The sequence below is a fragment of the Microcebus murinus genome, chromosome 27 (genome assembly GCF_040939455.1).
Source record: "Microcebus murinus isolate Inina chromosome 27, M.murinus_Inina_mat1.0, whole genome shotgun sequence".
Classification (NCBI taxonomy): Eukaryota; Metazoa; Chordata; class Mammalia; order Primates; family Cheirogaleidae; genus Microcebus; species Microcebus murinus.
In genome coordinates, this window is record NC_134130.1 from 15,143,891 (window position 1) to 15,170,637 (window position 26,747).

Below are 26,747 nucleotides of genomic sequence, written 5' to 3' on the forward strand. Positions count from 1 at the left end.
GAGGGTTATTACTGATAGGCCAAGCTAAGATCCTTCATATGCATACTTATAGAACAGGCCAGGACTTACTCTGCGCATGCGCTGAACTTGTTTACTACAGGCGGGCCACCGGAAATCGGCGCCATCTTGTAATGGCGTTGTCACCGCGCCCCACATCTCCCCCTGTTTTATTAATTTAATGAGAGCTGAGCAACCGTTCAGCACCGTCCTTCGACCGTGCGATCAAGGTTGCAGAGCCTCACTTTCACCAGCAACCACCTTACCTCGTGCAATGAGCAAAACTCGGAGGTGTGCAAAGGCTGGCTGTGGGATAGGAGACATGCCTTATCTGGTGCAATGGGAGAAATCCCTCAGAGTGCAAAGGCCATGTCTGCCAAAATACCCGGGGGTAGGAGCGGGTGCAACCCAAAACTAGGCTAACCTTTTAGCATGGTCAACCACACCTGTGTAGGCTGTCCCAGTTCAAGCGCAGCAAATGCCTGTGCCAATACCACATGGTCCCTCTGTCTCTAGGCCTGCAGCCTACAGATGGCCCACAGCCCGCCGCCAGCCGCAGCAAGCAGCAAGACAGCCGTGGCTGCAAGACCGAAACAGAGTCATAGAGCTAGGAGCTTTAACAGAAACAGGAATGTATCTAGGCAAGCGGGTAACAATGGCAGAGGGGTGAGACGTGGCATTCTAACACAATGTATAATGGCACGTATTAGAGGAACAGTTCACATGTGTACCAGAGGGTTTTTCCGCGGATACCACCCAGATAAACGGGGGCCAAACACAGACAGGTGTAGGGGCAAAGGTCGAGTTTCGCCCTCCCGCAATCACCCTCACAGAACCTTCAAAAGAGTCGCTAAGATTCCATGCGAAACTAGCATTCCCTGCCATACCCCCAGCCACCAATGGACAGGGGGGCCAAGTCCGTGCAGCTTCCGTTAACCCCACACAAAACACAAAGTCCCCTTCAAGGAGAAGGATCTATTTCCCTCCAGTTTACTACTCTGCGTGTCCAACGTGGGGCCTGATAAACGAGCTCCCGCTGACTTGTTTTGGTCTGGCTCCTCCCTATCATTACTCTGAGTATCCTCAGCTGAACAACATCTACCGCTTCATTTATTCCTACCACATTACTTGTATCGCTAATCACATCTTTTTGAATTTTGTCATCTTTTCCCAATTTCTCTTGGCTGTCTTCCTTTTTAAGTCCAACTTCACTATCAACTGCCTGAATATCTGCCTCATTTTCTCCAGTCTCTTGAGAAACTAAATCTATTGTTTGAATAGCAGTATCTTTAATTTCTTCAGATTTTACATTTCTTTCTCTCCCTTTTCTTCTTTCTCTCCCTTTTCTTCTTTCTCTCCCTTTTCTTCTTTCTCTCCCTTTTCTTCTTTGCTCTGACTCTCGCTCCGGCGCTCTGACTCCCGCTCCCGCTCCCGCTCCCGCTCCCGCTCCCGCTCCCGCTCCCGCTCCCGCTCCCGCTCCCGCTCCCGCTCCCGCTCCCGCTCTCACGCCTGCCTTGGTCAGCAAAGGTCCGAATTCGGTTCCGTCCCACGCGTCAGTTCTGAACTCTACCTCTATCGAGGTCGTCTCCCGCTGGTGCCTCAAAGTTGTTTCAAGTCCCGGGTTTCGGCACCACTTGTCGCGCCCGCCTCGCCAGCAAGGAAGACGCGGCAACTGGAGTTCTTCTGACAGTGCTTTAATGGGGTTCCCTTTAGACTTACATGATGCGGAAGACCCTGAGCACAAGCTCTCACACACTTATATACTCTAAGGAAGGGGGGAAGTGATGGGGATAGGTTAAAAGCGCGCGAGGGTTATTACTGATAGGCCAAGCTAAGATCCTTCATATGCATACTTATAGAACAGGCCAGGACTTACTCTGCGCATGCGCTGAACTTGTTTACTACAGGCGGGCCACCGGAAATCGGCGCCATCTTGTAATGGCGTTGTCACCGTGCCCCACAGTAAGCAGATATCTTATAATATACTTTTACTCTCTTGATTTTTTTTTTTTTTGGCTAGGCAATTGACTTTAGCAATCAGGATTCTGTAACACTAACTAATAGCTGTGGAATTATCAATTAGCTTCCTTCGAACAGTTAGATGTTAACTCGAACCTGCCTTTCCCAGGCCAGTGTGGACTGTTAAGCATCCACCCCATTTTGGCTCTTTGAATTAGCGAAGCGTCACTTCGCAGCCTAATATCAAGAGATTAGAATCTCCCGTTGTTTAAGTCCAATTTCTAGGTAATACTGAGGTTTTAAAACTCCAAACCTCTCATTTCCAGACAAATGAAGGGTTTTCCTTTTAGCAGCCACCCTAGAGGGGAGAAGACTTAGGAAGGGCTTGTCATCGCTCAAGTCAAGGAACTAGAGGCTCTGGGCTCTGACTCTGCGGGGAGGCGGGTCCTTACTCTCCTGAAGGTGTCACCTCCGTGGCAGGTGCCGCGTGCTCTTAAGCAAGCTGTGTCACCGTCAGCCGTGTCGTGTGAACGTGGGAACATGACAAGACCCGGCGACCGACGGCTGAGGGCCGGAGAGCGCAGAGCGGCCGACACCTGCTGCGCCCGCAATGCTTTCACTCTCGAGAGCAGCCGAGGACGGCTCTGCTGTTACGCTCAGCTGATGTTTAAAATACTCTTTCACGTCAGCTCAAACAGAGGAGGCCGTTGTTATGAGTTTTATAAGCGCTACCACTGAAGTCGGTTTTCATTTGTCCCACGTCTGGGGCAAGCAGGAGCTAAATCCACTCTGGCCGGGAGGCAGAGTCTGCCCGAGAATCTCAGGGACAGAAGCTTTGGAAAGGTCGCGCCCCAGTTCCAATTCCAGACCTTAGGAGAGTTATATCACCTCTGTGATGATCATTTTGTAAATCTTTACACCAGAGATAGGAAAACTTACTGTTTGGGGATTTAATGGTGTCATGAGTCTAAAGCCCTTAGCACAGTGCCTGGGCCCTGCAGTCATTCCGTAAACACACACCCAAATAATAAAGAGGTGACGGTAGGGTTAGACGAACAAATCAATGAATGAAAGAGTGAACTCGAGACAATACGCTCACCGTGGATACAGAGGGCCATCTTACTGATAAGTGCACATCCTAATGCTCGCCGGGCTCACTGTGGAAAACCTGCTTGTTTCCCACGGGTTTTGCAGATTCAAAGAGATCTTGGGGTGTAAAAGCCCCCAGCTCGCAAACCCAGTCCCGGCACTTCTCCCTCTGTGCAGGAGCTGCTCTCCGGAGGCAGTCATTCCCCCCTCTCGCTGAGCCGGCTCGCGGGGACTGGATGTCCAGGACGGCCACCATTCCCCTTTCGGGCTTTCAGCTGCTCTGAGACAAGGCCCCGCACCCCTGGTGCTGTCCCGAGAGGGACCATGGGCAGTGTCGCCTCCGGCAGTGCTGGGGCAGAAGGCCGGCTCTCCCGGGCACACATTAGGGATCCACCTCGTCTGTCCTCCTCCCTCTTGCCCTATCCGCCACCCGACCCCCACCCCCTTCTGTTCTGGGGTTCAGCCCTAAGGGCAGGTGGAACCCACTCTGGCTCTGCAGCTTCCCACCAACTGGAAAGTTCTTCCACCGCACACACTCTCCTGTCTCCCTCGCGCTTGCTTAACAGAGAGCTAGTGCCGGGATTCTAGTCCCAGACATGTCCCTCGCATGCTGTGTAATCTTGAATAACACACCTAACCTCTCTGCGCCTTACATTTCTCACTCATAAGGGGAGGGTTTGGGGCTGGGCTAGCTGATCCTTGCCCCTTGGGGAGTATATACCCTCCATGTAGCATTTATGTGTGGCCTTATAATATTTTTTGTACTGATATTTACACCAAGCATAGGTATTAAGTTTTTGCTGGAGAAATGGGCCTCATCTCCCCAGCTAAGGCAAGCCCATCTCCCACGTGACCTGGGCGAGGGCCTCATATCCATGGCAGGTGCTCTTCAGGCAGGCTTGGGGTTCTCTGTTAACAGCAACCTCAACTACAAAAACACATGCTACTTTCTTCATTCTCAAAGCCCTCCCGTGGATATACATCCAACCGTGATGAAAGGAGCAGTGCCCTGCTTGGGGCGGGGAGGGCATAGGGGAGAGGGGACATAGGGACAGCAGTGGGGGCCTCTTTCCCCCAATCCCAGCCAAGTGCCAGCAATATTTATCTGTGTTCAAAGTGGAGGATGAAGCCGGCACTATTACCTATCCCCTCACTCCCATCCCACGCAGCTCCGCACTAAAGCAGGAAACATACCCTCTGTCTGTCCAGTAGAGCCTGCGGCCGATCCAGTCCACGGCAAGACCTTCTGGAACACCTACCGCTTCCTCAATGAGCCTCTCTCGCTGGGAACCATCCAGATTAGCCCTCTCTATCCACTTCAGGGCTGTATGGGCAAAGTACATCTACAGAAGAGAACACAGGCATTTCTGACTTGTTTCAAAAGACTAATGTGGAATATTCACAAATGGGGCTAGCAAACCTTTAGGCTGCAAAGTGTCATCGTAGAGTCTGGCTTTGGAGATAACGACACCTACAACTACTCTCCAACTATGTTGCTTCCCACATATGTGGAACCTTAAACAAGTTACTTAATGTCTTAGAATATGTTTCCTCAGTGGTAAATGGAGATAAAAAGACAAGCTCAGTCGGTTACATGATATGCATACATAAATCTTTAGCCCTGTCTGTTAATTTATCAATCTCTGATCATTGGTCAGTGTGCCATTGTGCATGAACCTTAGTGGCTTCTGAAAGGGAGCAATGATTTGCAGTTTAATGAAGGCGACAAGCTGGGCTGCATCTTCTACTGCTCGGTCCAAAGCACTCCATTTCACTACAAGTCGGGAGGCATGGGTCCCTCTCCCAGTTTTGCCACTTATTTGCTAAATTGCCTTGACTGAATTGTTTAACCTCAGTTCTCTCAACTGTAAACATGAGGAAGTTATACTAGATATTTGCTAAGGTTCCTTTCATCTCTAACCTTATATAGTCACGTGCCGTATGAGGCTTCCTGACCTTCAGTTGATGGAGTGCATATTCAATACCGGTCCCAGAAAACTGTAACAGCTGAAAAACCCCTATTGCCTAGTGACACCACAGTCTTCATAACATCATAGCACTATAACTTTTTTAAAAAATGAATTTAGTGTCGTCTAAGTGTACAGTGTTTATAAAGCCTCCAGCAGTGTATAGTAAGGTGCGAGGACGTCACACTCACTCACCACTCACTCGCCCACCCAGACCAACTTCCAGTCCTGCAAGCTCCATTCATGGTAAGTGCCATAAACAGGTATACATTTTTTAAAAAATCTTTTATACTGTATTTTTACTATTGCTTTTCTCTGTTTAGCTACACAAATACTCAACATTGTGTTACAACTGCCAATAATACTCGATACAGTAACGTGCTGTACAGGTTTGTAGCCTAGGAGCAACAGGCTACACCTTATAGCCTAGGTGTGTAGTAGGCTAGACCACCTAGGCTTGAGTAAGTGCACTCTATGATGTTCACATAATGATGAAATTGCCCAATACACTACTATCAATGCATGACTACAATTTCACTTTAATGCATCCATGTTGTTTAACAGAGCATACCTTGCAGGCATAAAGTTCTTTTTCAGTCTAGTATGCAGCCTATCAAAGAGGTACAAGAATTTCATGAGAGTTGAAAAATGCTATGGTTCAGCTGACAATTTAATGATAGCATTGCTGAATTTCAACTCTGAGTACATATATGTACCTACACCTAGAATCAATCAGTATTCAAAAAGTGGTAAGTCATTAAATAATGGGTTATTCCTCTTTCTAGATAGAACAGAAAAGATTATCTTTCATAAATACAGATATTGGTACTTATATTTAAAAATGCTCCACTGTGGCTGTGCTTCTCAAGCTCTAATGTGCATGTGAACCACCTGAATCTTGTGAAGCTACAGACTCGGGGGCGGTGGTCAGGGGTGCAGCCCGAGAGCCTGCGGCTCCAACAAGCTCCAGGTGAGGTTTTGCTGCTGGTTCAAAGACCACAGTTTGAATAGCAAGAAAATGAGAATACTGATCAGAGAAATGAAAAATAGCCACCTAACTTAAATTCATTCTAAATCTCCTTATACACCTCACTGTGAAAATATGGACTGTGCAGGAAAAAAACTAGTTTGGTAATAAATTAATCTTGGACTGATTGTTTTCTATTCATTATTTTATTCTGCTAATGTAATTGTTCTATGGAGCCATATAGATTCAGTTCAGGGAAAAGAAAGAAAAATTGTTTGCTAGTGTTTAATTGCAAAACATTAGCTTGCAAAAGTAATTGTATTTGGCTATCAATGCACACCTATTAAGCCCAGAATCAATTTGCTTCACTCTGTCTCTTTTGGCCATTCCCAGACTGCTTCAAATCAGTGAAAAACAAAAGCACAAAGTTTAAAATTCTAGGCATAATGCACCATGTGGTAATAGTTAAATAATTATGGAAGGAGATTAACAGCTATATAACTTTATCATCAGTGGGTGACTAGTCTCCAAAGGACACTGCACCATCATTTCAAGCATATTCCAGCACATTCCAACCTAGCACAAATACTGCTAAGAAATTAAAGACCAATGGCCAGCTGATTGGGCTGATAATTTAGAAATTATAAATTACATACAAAAAAATCTTATGTAAAACTATTATGTAAATACTGTTACGAGGTAGACTGCCATTCCCACTTGGAGCCTTAACACTTACGTGCCCTGATTGTCATGGTTAAGAGGTCACTGAATCCCTTCCTCAATGACACATATTAAATGCAGATGACTAACCCTTACTTCCTACGTCCCAACCCCAAACTCTCCAACTATTACCAGCAAATCATCAAAAATCTGTCTCGGAGCTCCTGCACACACGTCACTGTGCTAGTCGCCCACTCTCATTGCCACAGAGGAAGCTAAACTGAAGATCTGGCACCATCATCCCGATAAAATGGCTGAATCACAGCAAGGACCAGGGTCGGGTTATGGTGGCAGGAAAGTCCTTAAAATTTCTTGGATGAGGCTCCTATGTGTATATTTAACTTGTTCTGTGCCTAATCGTTTGGAGCTTAGCAGAGGATTTTCAGGTAGGCCAGGTCATCTGTTAGGATAAAATCCTCTACTCTGTCCTTAAAGCACATCCACATCTGTTCGAGTAGCAAAACTATACCTTATTCTCCACAGGGTCATGATCCAGGGCAAAGACCATTCCCATCTGCTGGCCGAGCAGGGTTCTATAATCTGTTCCATCAAAATGCATGTGTCGAATGTCTTGCGAATTGGCAAACAGCAAAAATGGTTGAGGTCCTGTCAACCAAATTTCAAATAAGACTACATTTAAAATCTGCCTTAGAACCCAAGAGGCACTTCCGACGCTTCCCTGTCATTGCACCCTCTTCTGCGATTTCTGCAGTACTTGTTTTCTTAATTTCCCACCACTGCATCACAGGAAAAGACAGGCAGGAAGACTTCCTCTTCCATAAAGTGACGTATTGCCAGAATTTCATCACTGGAATCTTCCCTCTCTAGATGGCTGCTTGTAAAAGCAAATTTCTTATAGAAAGAGCTAGCATTAGATGACCAACACCACAGCTAAGCGCTGCAAGTCTTAGGGCGGTACATCTCCCCGATTCACACGTACTAAAATATTAATATTAGCAGATTATACAGATTGTATACATTCACGTCTGATAAAAAACTTCCCTGGCCTGGGCACTTCTGAAAGGGAGGAATTTTTATTATTTGAGTTAATAACAAGACCCCTGACAATTTTCAGGACTAAGATTATGCTCTATTAACTAAGGCCCTGAGAAATTAACAGCCTTGAAGTCTCTGTAGGGCAAGCTCATGCAATCATCATCATGCTATCCCAGCATAAGGCTAAGCAAAAGGAACTTTTAAAAAAGACTAAATCAATTTGGTATAAATCCAGATTTACAAGGCTGGATTTACAAGGTTGAAGGAAAAAGAGCTGTGATATCAGAAGATGAAAAAACAGCCGAAGCATACAAACTTCATGTTAAATTTGGATATGAAAAGGACAAAATTTATAAAAGTATTATGATTCTTATATTCAACAGAGAGATGAAGATCAAATCAATCAACAATTATTTATTAAGCATCTCTTAACAATAAAGTGTTCTGAGACCATTCTGGTCATGACTTTCTCAAATGCTGACAATACCATACTTGACATTATGGCAAATCTTTGGTGCATGCTAATTATTAATACCCTAGAAATATTTCTCAAAAACATGATCATTAATGTTGTTGTTATTTATATCATTCATATTTGCAATGTGATTTGTTTTGCATTTCTCAAAATACAAAATCAGATTTTCTATCCAGAGGCCAAAAGCAATTCAAGTTTCCATCTTTCTAAATGAAATGTTGTTTTCATGCAATCTTTTTGCAAGGGACACACTTTCAGACAACAGCAGCACTCACCTGAAGCTTCACAGCTTTTTTTATCCAGTTGTAGACCATACCCAGGAAGGCAACCACATTCCCAGGACACCGGGCTGAGAGGGATGCAGAGCTGGCCACACCCGCCATTATCAGGTGATGAACAGCCTACAAAAACATTTGCTTGGTAAAGATGCTCTGTCATTCAAAATATAACAATTCCTCGTCAAAGTGTTGGAATAAGCCAACCACATGTTGATTTTCAAAACCATATACAATCATCTCTACTGCTATAATCAAGGTTATTTTTCAGAAATTAAAGGCAAAATGTCACGGCACCCTCCTCCTTCTAACCCAACATCTTGGATGTTAATCCTTCACATTCCAGTGGTCCCTGTCCTCTTGTTCTGCCAGTGAGTTCAAGAACAAGCACACTGGCAGCTGGGTGGAATAAAAGATACATTTGGTGAGTTTGGCAGCTGGTCTAACTCTTCCTAGAGAGTAATACATTTTTTTCCTCTCTTACATTTTTGACTTCTTTTGCTTTCTTTATTAAAAGATCAAAAAGCCACATAAAACTCTTTTGCTAATCTTGAGTGATATCCAGTTATATGCTTAAGTCTCTGCAGATAAAAGTAGAGAGGTGTTCATTAGGTGCAAGGAACAAGCAAAGCATTCTGTTTCTGCCGTCTCATGTAATCCAGGGGGCAAGCATCAGTCCCTCTGCAGACGCAGAAATGGAAACTAAGAGAGGGGAAGTAACTAGACCCAAGTCCAAGCTGCCAGTAACTGGCGATGCCACCTCAGGGCTGCATAACTTCAAAGTCCTTGCCCATAACCACTGCACTATGCTGTCTTCAAAACAAAACAAAACCAAAAAACTCAATCTAAAGCTCTATGCCAATCTGTTGGACAAGTATCTTTTTTGTTTCTTTTCCTCAAATATACTTTTCTGAAAGATAAGTATCTTTCAAGGTATAATATTGGAAAATCTATTTTCCTTTGGCAATAAGATCGATTTTTATGTGTCACTTAGAAAATGTATCTTTTCAAAGAAACAAAAGGTAAGCAAACTTACCACTACACGTTTTTCCATCTGTCTCAAGCACTGAGCCTTCAGGACAGAAACACATGGGACCATCTGATGTCATAACACAACCGTGGCTACATTCAGATACATTGCCCGGACAGGAAACATATTCTTAATGAAGAACAATGTAAAAAATTAGTGTTAAATCAAGTCTGGGAACATTTATTACAATCAGTTGCTAATAAAAAATGCTATCCTAAAAATACTAGGTTAAATAAAGATCAAACATTTACGAAATGCTTGAGATATACAAATAAAGAAAAAAATTCAGATCTAGGAAACTTAAAGACAGACCTTCGATTTTGGAAAATGACTCTAGTTCCCTCTGAGTTTCTTTTATATCAAATAAGAGTTTTAAAGTTATTAGTCACCAAAATTCCAAAATATTTTCAATGAAACTTGACCCGTGATTCTCAAGTTCATCTGGAAAACAAATTACATGTGTGAGAAAAACTAAGGACGTTTCGTGAGCGTGGTTAGGTATAGGAAGAGAATGAGAGGCTCTGAACAAATACAAAAATGTATGATAAAGGTGCAATCATTAAAATAGTGGGGAACAGGTGCAGGAATAGACAGAGGGTAATAGAACAGGATAGAAAGCTTATTTTGGAAGACTTGAGTACACGTAAGAATTGTACTGTGTTGGATGTTATTTTAAGTCAGTGAGCATGTGAAAGATCAGTCAATAAATGGAAGAGAAATAACAAAGTAATGATTTGGGGGAAAAGTTAAATCCCTACCCCATACATCAAAATAAATTCCAACTAAAGTAAAGATTTAAAGGTGAAACATGTACCATAAACGTTCCAGAAGTTGTGAAAGTCAGATGAGATTATATGTGTTATGCCTTGGCACACAGTGGCCCCTGTCATTAACATCATTCACTTTTGTGTATTTGCCAACAGGCAAACCTTGTGATACTAGGAAAAGGGCAAGTTTCATAGACAGGCAAAAAGATAGCAGATAATTTCCAAGAAATTAATTGTCATTCATCCATTTCATATGCCTGTTTCATAAGCACAGAGTAGACCATTCCCCGTCATCTTTGAAACAGGACCAGATAATACACAGGATTTTAAACATCCATTTGTACTTAGCTACACTAGTACCGTTTTTCCCCGAAAATAAGACCTACCCATAAAACAAGCCCTAGCAGGATTTCTAAGCATTTGCACAATATAAGCCCTACCCTGAAAATAAGTGATGGGCATGGCTACACAGCTTATCTGCACAACCCATGCAATTCGTTACGGAGCAGTAAAGAAGACGAGCAGCCCTTCTCATCTGCCCTGTGAGAGTTCTATTGCTCGACATGAGAGATTGGGGCCAGTGGTTCTAAAGGAAATAGAGTCGCAAGAAATTCAGGATGGAATTTGGGGTTTGGAAAGTTATGATGATGTTCCAGAAGAAGACGACTTCACTATATTTGAATCAATGTAGATTGTTATACTGTACTTAAAAAAAATAACACATCCCCTGAAAAGAAGCCCTAGGGTGTCTTCTTGAGGAAAAATAAATATAAGATCCTGTCTTATTTTTGGGGAAACACGGTAGCTTCAATAAGAAATCTACCAGAAGAGATCTTAATATGTGATCCTAAATTTGAATCGGCAATATACACACAAATTCATAATATATTTTCTCTTTTTAATAAATGCGTATTCCCAGCTTTAATACTTAAAAAGGCCTTAAAGCAATGACTAACACAGTAGCAGATTGTGTTTTCTAAATACAATTTCTCATTAAAAGGAAGCAGTGCTCCTTGAGAAACTGTTGATTCCAGGTCTAGAATACAAAATATACAAGAATATGAAAAGTACAAATATCTCCTATCAAGTATAATAACAGGGAAACTATCAAAGACTTCTGGGGTCAGAAACCTAACTGAAGAGACTCTCACTGGCCAAAGAGATGATTTGCTCATCAGTAAGGATAACAACTGTGATGGGTTGAAACATTAAGAAAAGTTTAAAATCCATGGGTTCATAACATTTAATATTTTTAAAAAAAGCACTCATTGGCCACCTTTGAGAGGCATCAAGGAACCAACCCTTTATTCTAAATATAAGTAAATAAAAACAAAAACCCAGCATTTACCTTGCCTTAACTGCAAGAATTGTATCTTGAGGTAACTAAATAGTTAATGAGAGAAAGTTCTCTTTATATAGGCATTCCACTTAATAATTAAAAAGAAATATCAGAACTAGAATATCACCATTTGAAATTCTTGATGAAATAATGGATCTAGGAGATGGATGACTCATGGCTGCTACCACCAGCCTGAAAGACTACTGGGGAACTTTATAAGTAAGTGAACACGCTGATCAATTCTAACACCACAGAAAGGAACAACCGTTTTGTGACTCCTGACGGAAGTACAAACACATCTATGAAGTGTTCTTGCCAAAAATGTCAGAGCTGAATCTGATTAAGCCTGTAGTTCTAAGTTTGCAAAAATGGCAGGAACATGACAGAAGTGTGGTTAGCAAAATCCAGGAAGTGAGAAACTCTTCAGGAAAAAAACCCCATAGTTTCTTCAACAAATATTCTCAAGAGGAAAAAAGGGGGAATCTATAGAATATAAAATAGGTGTATCAGGCCAGGCGCGGTGGCTCACGCCTGTAATCCTAGCACTCTGGGAGGCGGAGGCAGGTGGATTGCTCGAGGTCAGGAGTTCGAAACCAGCCTGAGCAAGAGTGAGACCCTGTCTCTACTATAAATAGGAAGAAATTAATTGGCCAAGTAATACATACAGAAAAAATTAGCCGGGCATGGTGGCACATGCCTGTAGTCCCAGCTACTCGGGAGGCTGAGGCAGGAGGATTGCTTGAGCCCAAGAGTTTGAGGTTGCTGTGAGCTAGGCTGACGCCATGGCACTCACTCTAGCCAGGGCAACAGAGTGAGACTCTGTCTCAAAAAAAATAAAATAAAATAAAATAGGTGTATCAAGTTAATACAACACATGGGGCTTGTCTGGATACTTAAACCAACTGTTTAAAAGAACTTCTGAGGATAATAGGATAAATTTGAAAACTAACTAGATTTTTTTTTAAATTTTTTTTCCACCTCCCTGCCCACCTAAAACTAACTAGATTTTTAATGTTATTAAGGAATTATTGTTAATTTTTTAACCTATGATAAAGGTATTGTGGTTATACCTGAAAACTGGCAGGCTATTAAATGATAGTAAGGAATTATAGTTAACTTTTTTAGATATGATTATGTTTTTACATGTTTATCCCTTAGAGATATACAATAGAATACAATATAGATGATAATTAGGCATAATATAAGATATATATAATAGTATAGATAAAGAAACAGGAAAATAAATAGATTTATTTCCCGATCCTGGAGGTTTGATTTAATAGGTCTGGAGCAGAGTCCAGTCATCCATGTTTTAAAAAGCAAACCAAAACTCCGAGGTTAATCTGGTGTGCACTGCTGATTGAGGACCATGAACCCAGATCGCAGCCACCTTGGAGACATTATTGAAAATGAAGAAAAATAATACAACGAATCCTGTTCCTGTGACTTACGATGGCACCGTTTCCCGTCGGGAAGCAGAACGAATCCCACAGGGCACGTGCAGTAATAGGAGCCGGCGGTGTTCTCACACCCCAGAGTGCAGCCGTGGTTCCAAAAGGCGCATTCGTTGACATCTGCACCATGACAACAGAAAAACACACACGGTTGTCTTTGAAAGCATTAATAAACTGGGATGTCGCTGATGCGTCCACACAAAGCAGGGTGTCTCACACTTCCACATGCTGTGACCGACCATGGGGAGACTGGCCTTCCAGTTCTAGCAAGGATGAAAGAAGCCACTTCAATGATCATGACTTCCACTCTGTCACAGCTCATACTTTCAAATACAGGTATAAGAATTGCCTTGGAGAACAAGTGGGGCTGCTTCCCTTGAAAGGCTGTAACATGCCGTTTGAGTCAGGGACTCCAAAGGCTGAGGACATGTCCTACTCTGCTTCTCGCCCTTTGAGAGTGACCTGACGTCTCACCCCGACTCCTGGCACAGACTGTGCCGTGCCCATCGGACTCTGCGTCACTAAATCGCTGCTCTGCGCCTCCCAGCAGCAAGGACACAGTGTTCCTCCTGGGTTCATCAAACTGGGCCTAGAACCTCAAAACAGGAGGAGCCCTAGATAACCAGCCTGGTTCACAGTTTCCCAAGGGTCCTACCAGACTTTTATGAGATGAGATGTTAGAGTCACACACTCTTTGAGAATCTTTTTTTTTTTTTTTTTGAGACAGAGTCTCACTCTGTTGCCCAGGCTAGGGTGAGTGCCGTGGCGTCAGCCTAGCTCACAGCAACCTCAAACTCTTGGGCTCAAGCGATCCTCCTGCCTCAGCCTCCCGAGTAGCTGGGACTACAGGCATGCGCCACCATGCCCGGCTAATGTTTTCTATGTATTTTTTAGTTGGCCAATTAATTTCTTTCTATTTTTAGTAGAGACGGGGTCTCGCTCTTGCTCAGGCTGGTTTCGAACTCCTGACCTTGAGCGATCCTCCCGCCTCGGCCTCCCAGAGAGCTAGGATAACAGGCGTGAGCCACCGCGCCCGCCTGAGAATCTTATGCTAGCTCTGGAACCACCGCCTTTAAAAAAATTGCATGCACTGAAATTTTGCTCGCAGATGCAAATGCACCCAGGCGCGGGTATAGCCCATTCAGGGAATCCCGGCCCTAGAGCAATGCCCGAGCCGCCTCTGCGGTGTTTGATCTGGAAACACAAGACAGAAAGACCGGAAAGTGTCCATAAAGGCCATAAAAACACAAGAAAAAAGTTAAAATGCTTTTCTGGGGGAAAGGAGCGGGTGGCCTCGAAGCTGGTTTCCCGCTCGGGCCCAGGGTGGTCTGTGAAGCCGAGCCCGCGGCCCCAGCGCGCCGCCGCCGCCGCCGCCCTCTCACCTTCGCACGACAGCCCGTCGGGGCTCGCGGCGAACCCGTCCGCGCACGCGCACTGCCCAGCCCCAGCGCGCCGCCGTCGCCGCCCTCTCACCTTCGCACGACAGCCCGTCGGGGCTCGCGGCGAACCCGTCCGCGCACGCGCACTGCCCAGCCCCAGCGCGCCGCCGCCGCCTCCCTCTCACCTTCGCACGACAGCCCGTCGGGGCTCGCGGCGAACCCGTCCGCGCACGCGCACTGCCCAGCCCCAGCGCGCCGCCGCCGCCTCCCTCTCACCTTCGCACGACAGCCCGTCGGGGCTCGCGGCGAACCCGTCCGCGCACGCGCACTGCCCAGCCCCAGCGCGCCCGGCCGCCACAGCCGCCTCCCTCTCACCTTCGCACGACAGACCGTCGGGGCTCGCGGCGAACCCGTCCGCGCACGCGCACTACCCAGCCCCAGCGCGCCCGGCCGCCACAGCCGCCGCCCTCTCACCTTCGCACTACAGCCCGTCGGGGCTCGCGGCGAACCCATCCGCGCACGCGCACTACCCAGCCCCAGCGCGCCCGGCCGCCACAGCCGCCGCCCTCTCACCTTCGCACGACAGACCGTCGGGGCTCGCGGCGAACCCGTCCGCGCACGCGCACTGCCCAGCCCGGGGGCCTCGCCGGCCCGGGCCGCATCCTTCCTTGAGCTGGGCAGGTTTCTGCTCTGAAGAGAAGGGGGTGGTTGTTTGCGGCGGGGACGTGCTTTGGCGGAGGGCGTGCGGCGCCCTCAGAAGTTGTATCTCCCCGCAAGACGCCGGCAGGCCTGGGCTGTCGCCCCACACCCTCCCGCCCTCCGGCCCTTAGCTTCTCTAAGGCCTTGCTTCTGCACTAGCTCTCGGGACAGGCCCTAATTAGCTGGGGATGCCCTTCCTTAGGCTGCAAAGACTGGACCTGCTTAGGAGCTTTTTCACTGTGACTGTCAGCAAGAGCAGCACATAAATTCTGAGAGTGAAATATCCGTTGAAGACATAAAAAAGCTCCAAGCTTCATCACCGCTTATAATTTGCTAACAGAATCAAACTAATGGAGAAAGCGAGATCCACTGCTATCTCTCTTTCCTTCCCCATACTTTTCTACTGCCTATCACCTGGACTTACGTGTGTTCTTATCATTATCGTCACCATTGTCACCGTCAGTTGTGTACCTGCATCTTTTTTTCCATTAATTTTTCCATTAATTAATGAGCTGAGGATAAGGCATGTGCACATTTATAATCCCAATAGCACCTGCTGTGGTGCTTTTACAATCATAGAAAAGCAAACGCCTGCAATACACACGCAAAAACTTGCAACCTGCAACCTAACTTAGGTCACCTGCAACCTAACTTCCTTGTTTTTTCCTTGAATTTCCAGTCGACCTTGGCGTTAGAACTCAGATTGTCACATGCCAGCCTAGTACTGTTTCCACTATACCATGCTGTTGATGGCTTTCATGGTACTTACTAATAATATACATTACTCTTCAATAATGAACATGGACAGGAAAGTAATCATGATTCTCTGCTTGGTGGTGCTGATGATGTGACCTGAATCCAGACACTAAACACTTTAAAAGGTCATTTTAGGAAGTGGCAAAACACAGAGGATTGAGGGTTATATTTTTGTTTAATCTCCTTAATCTTCTGCTGTTCTTTGGCTTCGAATAGGCCAAAGCTCACACTCAGACTGCTGCTGCTGACCTCAGAGCTGAGCAGTGGGGCTTAATTACCTCTAAGATCAATTAAAGCTCCTAATCGTGGAGTTTAAATATCCACCAACTGCGCCTTCAGTAACTGCCTGAACAACACACAGGCACTCGTGAGCTTTGCTACGGCCGTGTGAATCTATAGCTTTACCCTGGCCCAGTTCTGAAACAATGCACATGGGATTCCCTACCCTGCTTTTCTCCCCTGAACACATCTTCTTTTTCTAACTCAAGTTCTGTGTAGACTCACCTTGTCAGCAAAGCCTTTCTGGTCTCTTCTATTCAAACCCATTCACTTGTAACTATTCAGCAATCCCCAATATCTCACGCATAATAAAAGACTGGAATAGCACTTTATAAAGCATACATATTATCATATTTAATTTTCACAGCAAGCCCTGAGCTATGCAAAGCAAGTGTCATCTTCTACTTTTACAGATTAGGAAATACTGCCTTGTCAAGGATCGCATAGGGAATAATAGAACTGCGCATAGAACTACCACTCCGCCCCAAGCCTTCTGATTGTAGACCCTCTCTCTTTACCATGTACATAAAACTCTGTGTGTTTGTACACTTATGTGTGTGCAAGTATAAGTACTTGTGTGTGTACATATATAAATGTATAAAATATAATAGTGGGTTTTGTGAAAATTCTATAAAGACTCACAGTTATATTTTTGTTTCCTTTGTTTATCGTCTTTCCCATTAGTAAGCTCTCAAAAAATGACTGCTTCAACTTGCTCAAACAACTTCTCAAACTGCACAGTACAGAAATGTATCCTCATCCGTTAATGGCCGTACAAGGAAGAACATGCAGTAATGGGCATTTTGTGCTCTTGGAATTGCTAATCATCATAATGAGAAATCACCTGGGCAGAACTCAGCTACTCGGCATCCTTATCCATCTGAACTCTTTTAAAAATCAGAAAGTAAACAAACCAACAGCCTCTAAGAAGTTAAAAAATAAATGCTTTTTACTCTCGGAAGAGCCCCTCAGTCGACTCAGTCTTGCTTCATTTATTCCTGCTCTGACAGTTTGGCTGGCCCGTGGCACAAAGATGGAAAATACCGGATGTACATTCTCCACTCCCACCATCACCACTGCCCCCACCTGCATTCCCTAGTGGCAGGAGTGACTAAACGATTCCAGTGTTCCTTTTTGCTGAGCCCAGACAGAGCCTCAAATTCACATTTCGGACTATCACTATCAACAACAGGATACTAAGACACTATTTATTCTGAAAACAGGTAAATTAAGGAATAGGATCAAACATTGGATTTACCTTTTCTATAAAAGTTCCTCCTCAGGGAAATCATATATCTGATGTGGAAAACATTATTTATGTAAGAATTCCAGCTAACAAATGCAAAAGCAATGATAGAATTAAAATGTCATCACTCTGAACCTCTAATAAAAATATGGCTCTGGGCAATGACAATCAATAGCTTCTAAAATTATTATTCAACAGGCTAATGCAGCATTCTTATAAAAAATCTGACTCTGATCAGTCTTCTAGGCCTAAACCACCAGTTTGTAGGAAATACAGAGGGTAGAGAAACATGTTAAATGACACCATGGGAATCCAGAAAGCAGGAAATTTTACAGGACTGATGATCTGGTTTCCTGAACAAACAGATGGCAAGAAAAAGCCTCAGCTTAGAAAATAAACAGAGGCCACAGCCATGCACATGGAGATCAGCAGGATGTGAGAGCCATAGCAAGAAAGAAGACGCAAGAATGAAAGAGAGCAGTCCCACGTGTTTAGAAGGCATTGCAAATGGAAGCCATTTGGTGGCAGGGCAAACCTATGTCATAAAACCAGCTTTGCCCCAGATCAATCCTACGCTTGCTCCAGTGGCACGCATCTCTGTAAATGTGACTCTGGTCGCTAAGAAAACATCAATAACTATGAATGATGTTGGAGAAATATCTATCTTGCTAAGATTTCTATGAAAAATAACAGAGCTTTGTGTGTTTAAACCGACAATCCAAAATTATACGAAAAAATATTGATCTCTCTAGGATGATTCTTTTCCAGAGGTTTCCAAATAACCAAGGATTTACAGCAGACACTCCAGCAATGAAATAATCAAAATGAATCAGAACCCCACCTTGGCAGTTTTAGCTATACTAATTACTTCCAGAAACAAGTATATTTCCAGGTGGAGGCAATTACCCTTCATGAACTCAGAGAATTAAATTCAATAATATTTTTTGTGCATAAAATGAACACATCTTACACAGTGTTGGTCAGAGATACCCTTTATTTCCCAAAGAATATGCTTTTGAAACTCTCTTATGAGCTTAAAACTGCAATCTACATTTAAAGAATACAGGGAAAAAAGCAAAAATATTTGGACTTTTTACAAAGTAATGTCTGTGAGCCATAAACTAGTTGCAAAACCTCCAGAAGTGGAGCTTGAAATATTCTCATTAACATTGTGTACAAAGAAGTTCCCACACTGGCTCTGAGATTCGTATAATAGTACAGGCATCAAGACAGCCAGGGGAGCTAGCTAATATGTTTAATCGTGCCAACAAAAACGGGAGTCTGTTTTCAGACGGCCAGGGAGAAGTGAGAGAAAAAGATTTTCTGAGTTTCTGAAATTGGAAAAATAAAAAAAGAGAGAGAGAAAGAAAGAAGGTTTGGTCCCATGATCTCTGAAGAAGGAAGCATTTACCCACCAGGGGGCCATAGATAGACAATGACATGCTGACTTAAACAGGTTTTCCCAACACAAACCAGGCACATCTAAAGTATGAAATGACAGCTAACCGCGGGGGAGAGTCTAGTTGAGGAGGCAGTGTGCTATCAGTCTACTGGGGTTCAAATCCCAGTTCCACCACAGATCTTGGACAAGCTATTGTGACATCTCCAAACCTCAGATTTTTAATCTATAAAATGATACTCATTATCACACCTAATTCATACAGTTGTTGTGAAGATGAAGTGAGATAATGGAAGGAAAGCCAAGAGCATACAATTTTGTACACACTCAATAAATATGGGACTTGTATGAGTCAGAAAGGCAATAGGCACTTAGATCGTGTATATCTTTAAAACTTGTTCCTTGTGATATTATTTAGGGGAGAGAGTGCAAAAGGATTTTTTTTTTCTTTTGTTCTTTCAATTCCTGTTCATAAAAGTCCTCTGGGCATTAGGAAGACAATAGAAGGGGGTACTCCCTGTCCTGCCAGGACCAAGGGATTTAAGAAAACACAATTATGGCAAAGCATGGCAGGTGCCATGTGATTGGGGAAATTCTCTGGAGAGAAATTAAGGATGACCTTGTAGGAGACCAGAATGTGCCCCTCTAAATATGAAGGGTTGTCGAGCTGAATGGTTCAGAAGCAGCAGAGGCAGGAAAGCTCTCTGCCCTTCCTCTAATTGCCTAAAAGCAGGACATAAATTTACAAAGACCAAAGGTATCCAGCCTCCCCCCTCTACCAGGGAGAACAAAAGTTCTGAAGACAATTTTAGACCCTTCTGGCCTGGCCAGGGCACCAAAGTCTCCACACTAACCAGCTTTATTCATTGGCCTGTATCGGCCATTGATCTGCCTTCCCCCAAGTTGCTGCCAGTAAAAACTCCAAGTCCTTTTCCTTTGTCTTGTCCCTTCTCTAAGACTCTACTGTTCTTTGTTGAGCATGCCATATAGGCTGGAATTGAAGGCCACCTCTTTGAGAGCTACTCATTTCCTAGGTGTCTCCCAGGTATCTATGAAATGTGCATGGGAATAAATTTCTAGCTGTTTTTCTCTTGTTTATCTGTCTTTTGTTACCGGGGTTCATTCCAAATAAGAACTTATGAGGACTGAAGAAAAAATTATTTTTCCCCCCACAGACTGTTAGTGTCTGACTGGAGCAAGTATATGGCTGGGGACCCTGTGCCAGGCCCCGCGGGAGGTCAGAGGTGACTCACCGGACTCCTGAGCTTCGTCCTTGGCCGTGGGCTGTACCAGCGGATGCACGACTTTAAGCTCACCAGGTGGTACCGATGATGGATCGAGGCTAATTCGAACCACGTCTTTCCCAGTGTGTTTGTTGGCTGTCCAAATTATCTTCGTTTTCCGTGTTGAATAGAAGATACGGTCACCAAAAAGGGACATTGCAAACACATTGTGCCTAAAAAAGCAACCGATGGGGGCGGGGTGGAGGGCAAGAAATGGCAGGACATTTGTTCCTTGGCTTATTAAAATGTCACTTCATTTCAATGTATTGTTCGAATTTTAATCCCTTATCTTTCCCCTTGTTTCTCATTTAGGGCTAGAAAAGCATATTAAGTTTACAGTTTTATTTGTTGTCATCAGAATCTGAACTAATAGCATATAATTTCTACCTCCAGACCTATTGTCTCATTATTCTCTTACTCATCATATAAGGGTGATGAAGATGGAGGAGGAAATAAAAACAGGATAAGAATGGGTTTCCAGGTATATCAATTTCACACTTGACTCATTTCTGCTCTTGCCACAAGCTGGCAAGATCAAGTTGCTGGTGTTAGATTTGTTAGCAAATCTAACAAAAGACAGGTGCTTCACAAAACATCTGACACAGTAACTCCAAAAAGGATAACTCTGGCCAACATGTGAGAACTTATTATATGCCAAATAGCCTGTTGATTATTTTTATTTGCATTTATGTACTTTGCACAACGGTCCCAATACGCGGCTACTATGATCATCTTCACGTTAAAGGAAACTGAGGATGAAAGAAGTTATGTAACCTCCCCACAGTCATTCCACCAATAAATAGTAAATCTGGCAACTTGAACTCAAAGTCTTTCGGACTCCACAATCTAGTTGCTGACCCACCGCACGAGTTCAGGTGACAAAGGGAAAGTTAATTTATCTCACAAACTTCAAACGATAATTGTTTCATCTTATGCCAAAAGCAAAACTTACTGTGTTTGATATTTGCTAAGCTGGACAGAACCTCCGTCGTAATCGCAGGAACAGATACGCGAACCGCTGCCTTCTCTGCCCTGCTGGATCCAAAAGAGCCGCTTGGCGGGCACATCCAGCGCCATGGCTGTCACGGGCTGTGACGTCTCCAGCAGGGTCTTCACTTCCACCCCGCCGAGGTCTGCTCTGTGAAGGCTGCCGGCCCGCCCCGACGACCAGAATATCAACCTGAGGGCAAACACGTCACGCAGATCCGTGACGGAACGTGCGTGTAGTCACGCACTTTGGATGGCCACTCTCCCGGTGTGCCAGCAGCCCCGCACGCCTGCGCGGGACGAGTTGGACTATTTTGAAAGAAAATTCGATTCAACCAGTATGCATTGCCCCATTGTGGAAATCACATGTGATGTCAAGTTAGGAGAATTGTGCTTCTATAGCAGAAAACCCGTGGCAGTTAGGAGTGTTTGTGGGGGCAGCCTGGCTCAGTTCGAATCCAGGCAACTGTCCTATTGAAAATGGGATTTGGGTGCTGTAAAAGAGGGCCTTTGTCTTAAGGAGAAGGTCCCTTTGAGTTCAAAATGTAAGGATTCTATGCGTCTGCTTTAGATTTTGAAATGCATTTCGATGTCTGAATACAGTGGAATTTACCTTGCTACTGGATCAACTGCTATATTTGCAGGATATTTTAAGGCACTTAAAAGAACATGGGAATTATTTCCTTTCATATCTGTTACTGTAATGATTCCTTCCTGTTGATGTGACCAAATAACTTCTTCATTTATCCAATTTATTGCCATTCCAGAAACATTTTTCTCTATATGGCACACTCTCTGCAAAATCAAATTTCAAAATTGTTATTAATATTTCCTCATTCGCAGCAAAATTATTTTTATTGTTATATGTCATTTTTACACATTCCCAAAATTATTTAATTGCTAAAATAGTCACAGATACAGTGCCTTTGTTTTGATACAGAAATATTAACCCTCACCCCCAACCCCACCCCACGAGTAAATATTTCTGGCCATAGTATTTATCTCACAGCTTTGAAAATGAAAATTATCCTATACGCTATTGAAATTAGGCATAACGTATTAATGCCTCACACATTCTTATTAATTAAAATAATAATATATTAATAATTTCAACTGTAGCAAGAGTGGAATTTCGATGCTGCCTTAAAGATAGTTTATTCAATTCCATTTGGGAATGGAATTTTCCAGATCCTCAACTCATCTCAATTCCAAGCTTTGCCAAATTCGGGCAAGATTCCCTTAGAGTTTGAGCATAAAGCCACGAAGGTGGTGAGTTTCTCGGTAGGGCCTCCCTTCTTCTGGCCCCTTCTCCTCCATCCTCTCTGCAGTCATTTGTACCCTCGTGCCCTGGCCAGAGTAGCAGGGCTTCTCTGTATGCACCTACAACTGTGTTCCCTGCTCTCTTATGATAAAAGCCACCAAACAAAAACCTTCCTTATCTCCCAACTCCAGCTCTGGGCAGGTAAACTGGTCTTCTTAGGGGATGGAGGTTGCAAGGCGGGCAGAAGTGTTGGTTTGTACAGTTGCAGATTTCCACGGTGTAAACATTCCCGCTGTGGCAGATTTCCAGCTGCCCACGTGTCACTCCTGACCTTGGGGTTGGGCTGAGATGGCAAATCTCATGAGTCTGTGCTATTCCTGCATCTCACGCAAAGAAATCTAGCCAACCTGTTTCATCAACCGCTAATAGATTCATAAAGTAGCTCACCCAGGTAAATTGTTTGTGTTTTAACAGTTGTCCTTTACAAACAATGTTTAACCCAAAAGAATATTAATGGTGAAATTTGGGGCATTAGGCCAATCCTTTCCTAATGACTTGACATAAATTCATAACTATTTGCAGTTTTTCTTGTTTCGTGACAAGAAACTCTCCAGATTCTTAGACTCAAGATTTTGCAATTTACCAGGAGGCTGGAGAGGAATGAGTAGCCATCCTTGTTAAAAGTGAGATTAGCAAGTATTAGAGACCTGATAAAACAGATTAGCACCTAATTGAAGCTTTTAAGAATAATTGGAAGGAGAAAGTTTTGAATAAAAAAAAAATACAGTGGGTACTTTGTGTTGGGAATAAATGCTTGAAGTTTTTCTAGTCACGTGCTCTTTGTAATCCATCTCCAAAGATTTGAAAGAACATTCCTCCTGGGACTCATTTAGGCATTCTACCAGCTAAAAAGAGAGATTAAGAATCTTTTGTATCAACTTGACGTAAAATACTTTACATCTGTCGTCTGCTTTGTTTTTTTTTTTTTCTAGAGAGCAAACACCTTGAGAATAAAAAGAAAAACATTCTTCTTCCTACATGTCAGGTGACAAAACCCATAACAGAGATTTTATATGGATAAAAAAGGGTTTCTCAGTCTCAGCACGATAGGCATTTGGGGCTGGATCATTCTTTATTATGGTGCTGCCCTGCCTATGGAAAGGTGTTTAGCAGCGTCCCTGGCCTCTGCCCACCAGATGCCAGTGGTATCTCCACCCTCGTACTCTGCCCACTGTGACAACCAAAACTCTTTCTAGAAATTGCCACATGTCCCCTGAGGGGACAAAAATCACTCCCCCCTCCCCCAGCTGAGAACTACTGGGGTATCAGGCAAATATCAAAAACTAATCATGCAAATAATCTGTCTTAAGCATAAAATAGTGATCTGACCTAATAAACTTACATATCTTCAAAATTATAATACATTTATATCTGCACTCTCTCCCTTGGGGACTTCTAATATAACAATATATTATGGGCCTATTCCATAATATATTACCACAAGTGCAGATAAATGAAGACTTACATTTGAACCATAATGTAACTTTCATGTATCTATGTGATAAGAATTCAATAGGTCGGGCGGTGGCTCCCGCCTGTAATCCTAGCACTCTGGGAGGCCGAGGCGGGCGGATTGCTTGAGGTCAGGAGTTCAAAACCAGCCTGAGCAAGAGCGAGACCCTGTCTCTACTATAAATAGAAAGATATTAATTGGCCAATTAATATATATAGAAAAAATTAGCCAGGCATGTTGGCGCATGCCTGTCGTCTCAGGCAGAAAGATTGCTTGAGCCCAGGAGTTTGAGGTTGCTGTGAGCTAGGCTGATGCCATGGCACTCACTCTAGCCTGGGCAACAAAGTGAGACCCTGTCTCAAAAAAAAGAATTCAATATATTACATTTGTCAGCCTGTACAAAAATCCCTTGAATACCAGGGCTAATGGTACTTTACCTCTTGCCTTGACCCATTCAGAAAAACTCTTTGCAAAAGTTGTTTTTCTAAATCCACCCAATAGATTCTTTCCTCGTTGTAATGAAAGTCCATGATCACTGAGGCACCAGCATCCACCACCAATTGCTCATGATTTGTTCCTTCCAAGTTAATCCTAAAGATGCTGTTTCCATGGGAGAAAATTAAGAAGGGTACAGGACCTGAGCAGAAAGAAAGAAAACAAACTGTATATTTTTCAATCCTTTTTCTAATAAAGGAAAAGAAAAAAAAAAACTTCTCCATGACAGCTAATATAAGCAGAAATAATATTTAATTCCTGGTTTTATGTTTGAAATCAAGTCAATTGTATAGACAATAAAGAGTTTCTGGAGAGGTTCACAATCAATTTTATAAATTATCTTCTCCACAAACTGATTATAAGAAACGAGCATTGCCAAATTATGAAATGTGAACTATTTAAAGAGAAAGGTGCTTTTTACTCTTACCTATAAAATACCTTTTAATGTTCAAAAAGAAACCCCTCACTCCCATATTATGGAAAGGATGTATGTGGATGTAAATTTTAATTATATAAATTGGAACTGAAATTACGGATATTATCGTCTTGGAAATGGACTTCTCCCTCTGTAGCCTTACCTATGACCGGAGCCTTCAGGGGGATGACGTCAAAGATGCTGAAAGCTAAAGGGAGGTCTTATGTGAAAGCAGGAAAAATTAAAATGCCGAAAGCTCTGAAATATTTAGACCCTGTTGGCTTTGCCACATAAAATGCAGGATTCCCGGCTAAATTTGAATTCCATATGTATTGCGTGGGCCACACTCCCACTAAAAAGTTATTCTCCATATACCTGAAATTCAAATGAAACTGCGAGCTCTGCATTTTTATTTGCTAAATCTGGGCAGTGGGCCTCACTGGATTTCCTAGTTCCCGTAGGGCTTTGTGTGGAACCCTAACCCTGTAGCTGGAGCTGATTCCTGTTCCGCAGATGGCCACCTGCCCACTCTGACACCCCAGTACTCCACATCTGCTTGGGAACCTGATCCCTTCTTGGGAAACCTCAGTCCTAATGACTGGCAGCCACCATTCAGAGCCTGCCTTTGGTGCCAGGGGACTCCAGGACAGGGTTTCACTCCCTGCAGTCAAATTGGTTTCCTTGCTCTCTGCTGACCAAGGGCGAGGAGGCTCTGGCCACCCTGCCTGTAGAAGACGATGGAATCCCTGGATGAGAAGGGAACCCGAAGGGAATTCTAACGCATTCTCGCTTCCCTGCTGGGCATGCTGGATTCTGCTCTGACATTGACCCTGACGACCTCAGTGGGACTTAACAGAGGTGTTTATTGTTTTTAGGGAGTAAACAAAATGATGGGTTAGCATCCTCTTACTCAGAGATTATATTCTAGACTCAGAAAACATTAGCTCCACGTTAGAGAATATGCTGGAATAACCATACGAGCGGCAGGGAGAACTGTGAGATCATGAGTTTGAGGCGGTGCCGGCATGGACGGCTAGGGGAGTTAGCTCGCCTCACTCTTCCCTCACCTCCGTGAGGGCGCCGCCCTCTGCCCCCGGCCCGCTGCGCCAGCTGCAGCCGCAGGGCCCGTGCTCCAGCCCGGCGCCAGCCTCTCCGGACGTCTCCAGGCCCCTCTGCCTTCATCAGAGGGTTACGGAGGAAAGGAAAGGAAATTATAAATGTGAAAGTATTTGATTAATTGTGGAGGATGCACATATATCACTGGCCATTGCTTGTTCCCACGGTCCAGATCTCACACACAGGTTGTACGACTGTTTGGACTTGAACCCCAGGGCTGGAACGCGGGTATAACTCGCCTCTGACAGAGCAGTGAACCGTGGAGAAAAGGAAGACACTCGGAAAAGGCACCAAACCCGTAGCTACTAATTCATGCGCCACAGATTGCTACAGGCCTGTGGATTTTGCCAGGAGTCCTCTTTGATATGCGTATGGCGCACGCCCTATAAACTGAATAAATGTGTCTAGCACATATTATTAATTTTCTAATATATTGATACATGTGGGGAGATCAATAGAACATTTTATCTATTTCAAAGTATTACTAAATAGGTTTCCACCTTTAAAAAAGGAAAAAGGAAAGGCACTCTAAACATTTTAATATTCCTTATCCGAGAACATAGTGCAATTCTTTGTGCATAATAGGTAGTCAAAAATTTTGAATAAGTCAACACATTAATGAAGAAATAATTGTGTTTTGTTTATTTGTCTTGGCTTTTACCAGTATGAACAAATCCATAGAGACTAATAGATCTATCATATTCATAAAAGAAGAGCTTATTCTATGAGCTAGGCTGATGCCACGGCACCCAAACCCAGGCAACAGAGTGAGACTCTGTCTCAAAAAAAAACACAACCAGGCCGGGCGCTGTGGCTCACGCCTGTAATCCTAGCTCTTGGGAGGCCGAGGCGGGCGGATTGCTCGAGGTCAGGAGTTCAAAACC

General features: G+C 43.8%; 1 protein-coding gene across 1 annotated transcript in view; it reads right to left on the bottom strand.

Annotated features, from left to right (window-relative positions):
• The window catches only part of EGF (epidermal growth factor), a 70,158-nt gene that overhangs the window by 35,279 nt on the left and 8,132 nt on the right, over positions 1-26,747 (bottom strand). Inside the window, exons 2-10 of the mRNA XM_012766193.3 lie at positions 24,275-24,474; positions 21,677-21,858; positions 21,029-21,256; positions 20,047-20,249; positions 13,033-13,155; positions 9,482-9,604; positions 8,446-8,571; positions 7,169-7,305; positions 4,240-4,388 (exon numbers count right to left, since the gene is read on the bottom strand). Of these exons, the coding sequence (XP_012621647.3) occupies positions 4,240-4,388; positions 7,169-7,305; positions 8,446-8,571; positions 9,482-9,604; positions 13,033-13,155; positions 20,047-20,249; positions 21,029-21,256; positions 21,677-21,858; positions 24,275-24,474 (1,471 nt within the window). The remainder of the gene's footprint in view (positions 1-4,239; positions 4,389-7,168; positions 7,306-8,445; positions 8,572-9,481; positions 9,605-13,032; positions 13,156-20,046; positions 20,250-21,028; positions 21,257-21,676; positions 21,859-24,274; positions 24,475-26,747) is intronic.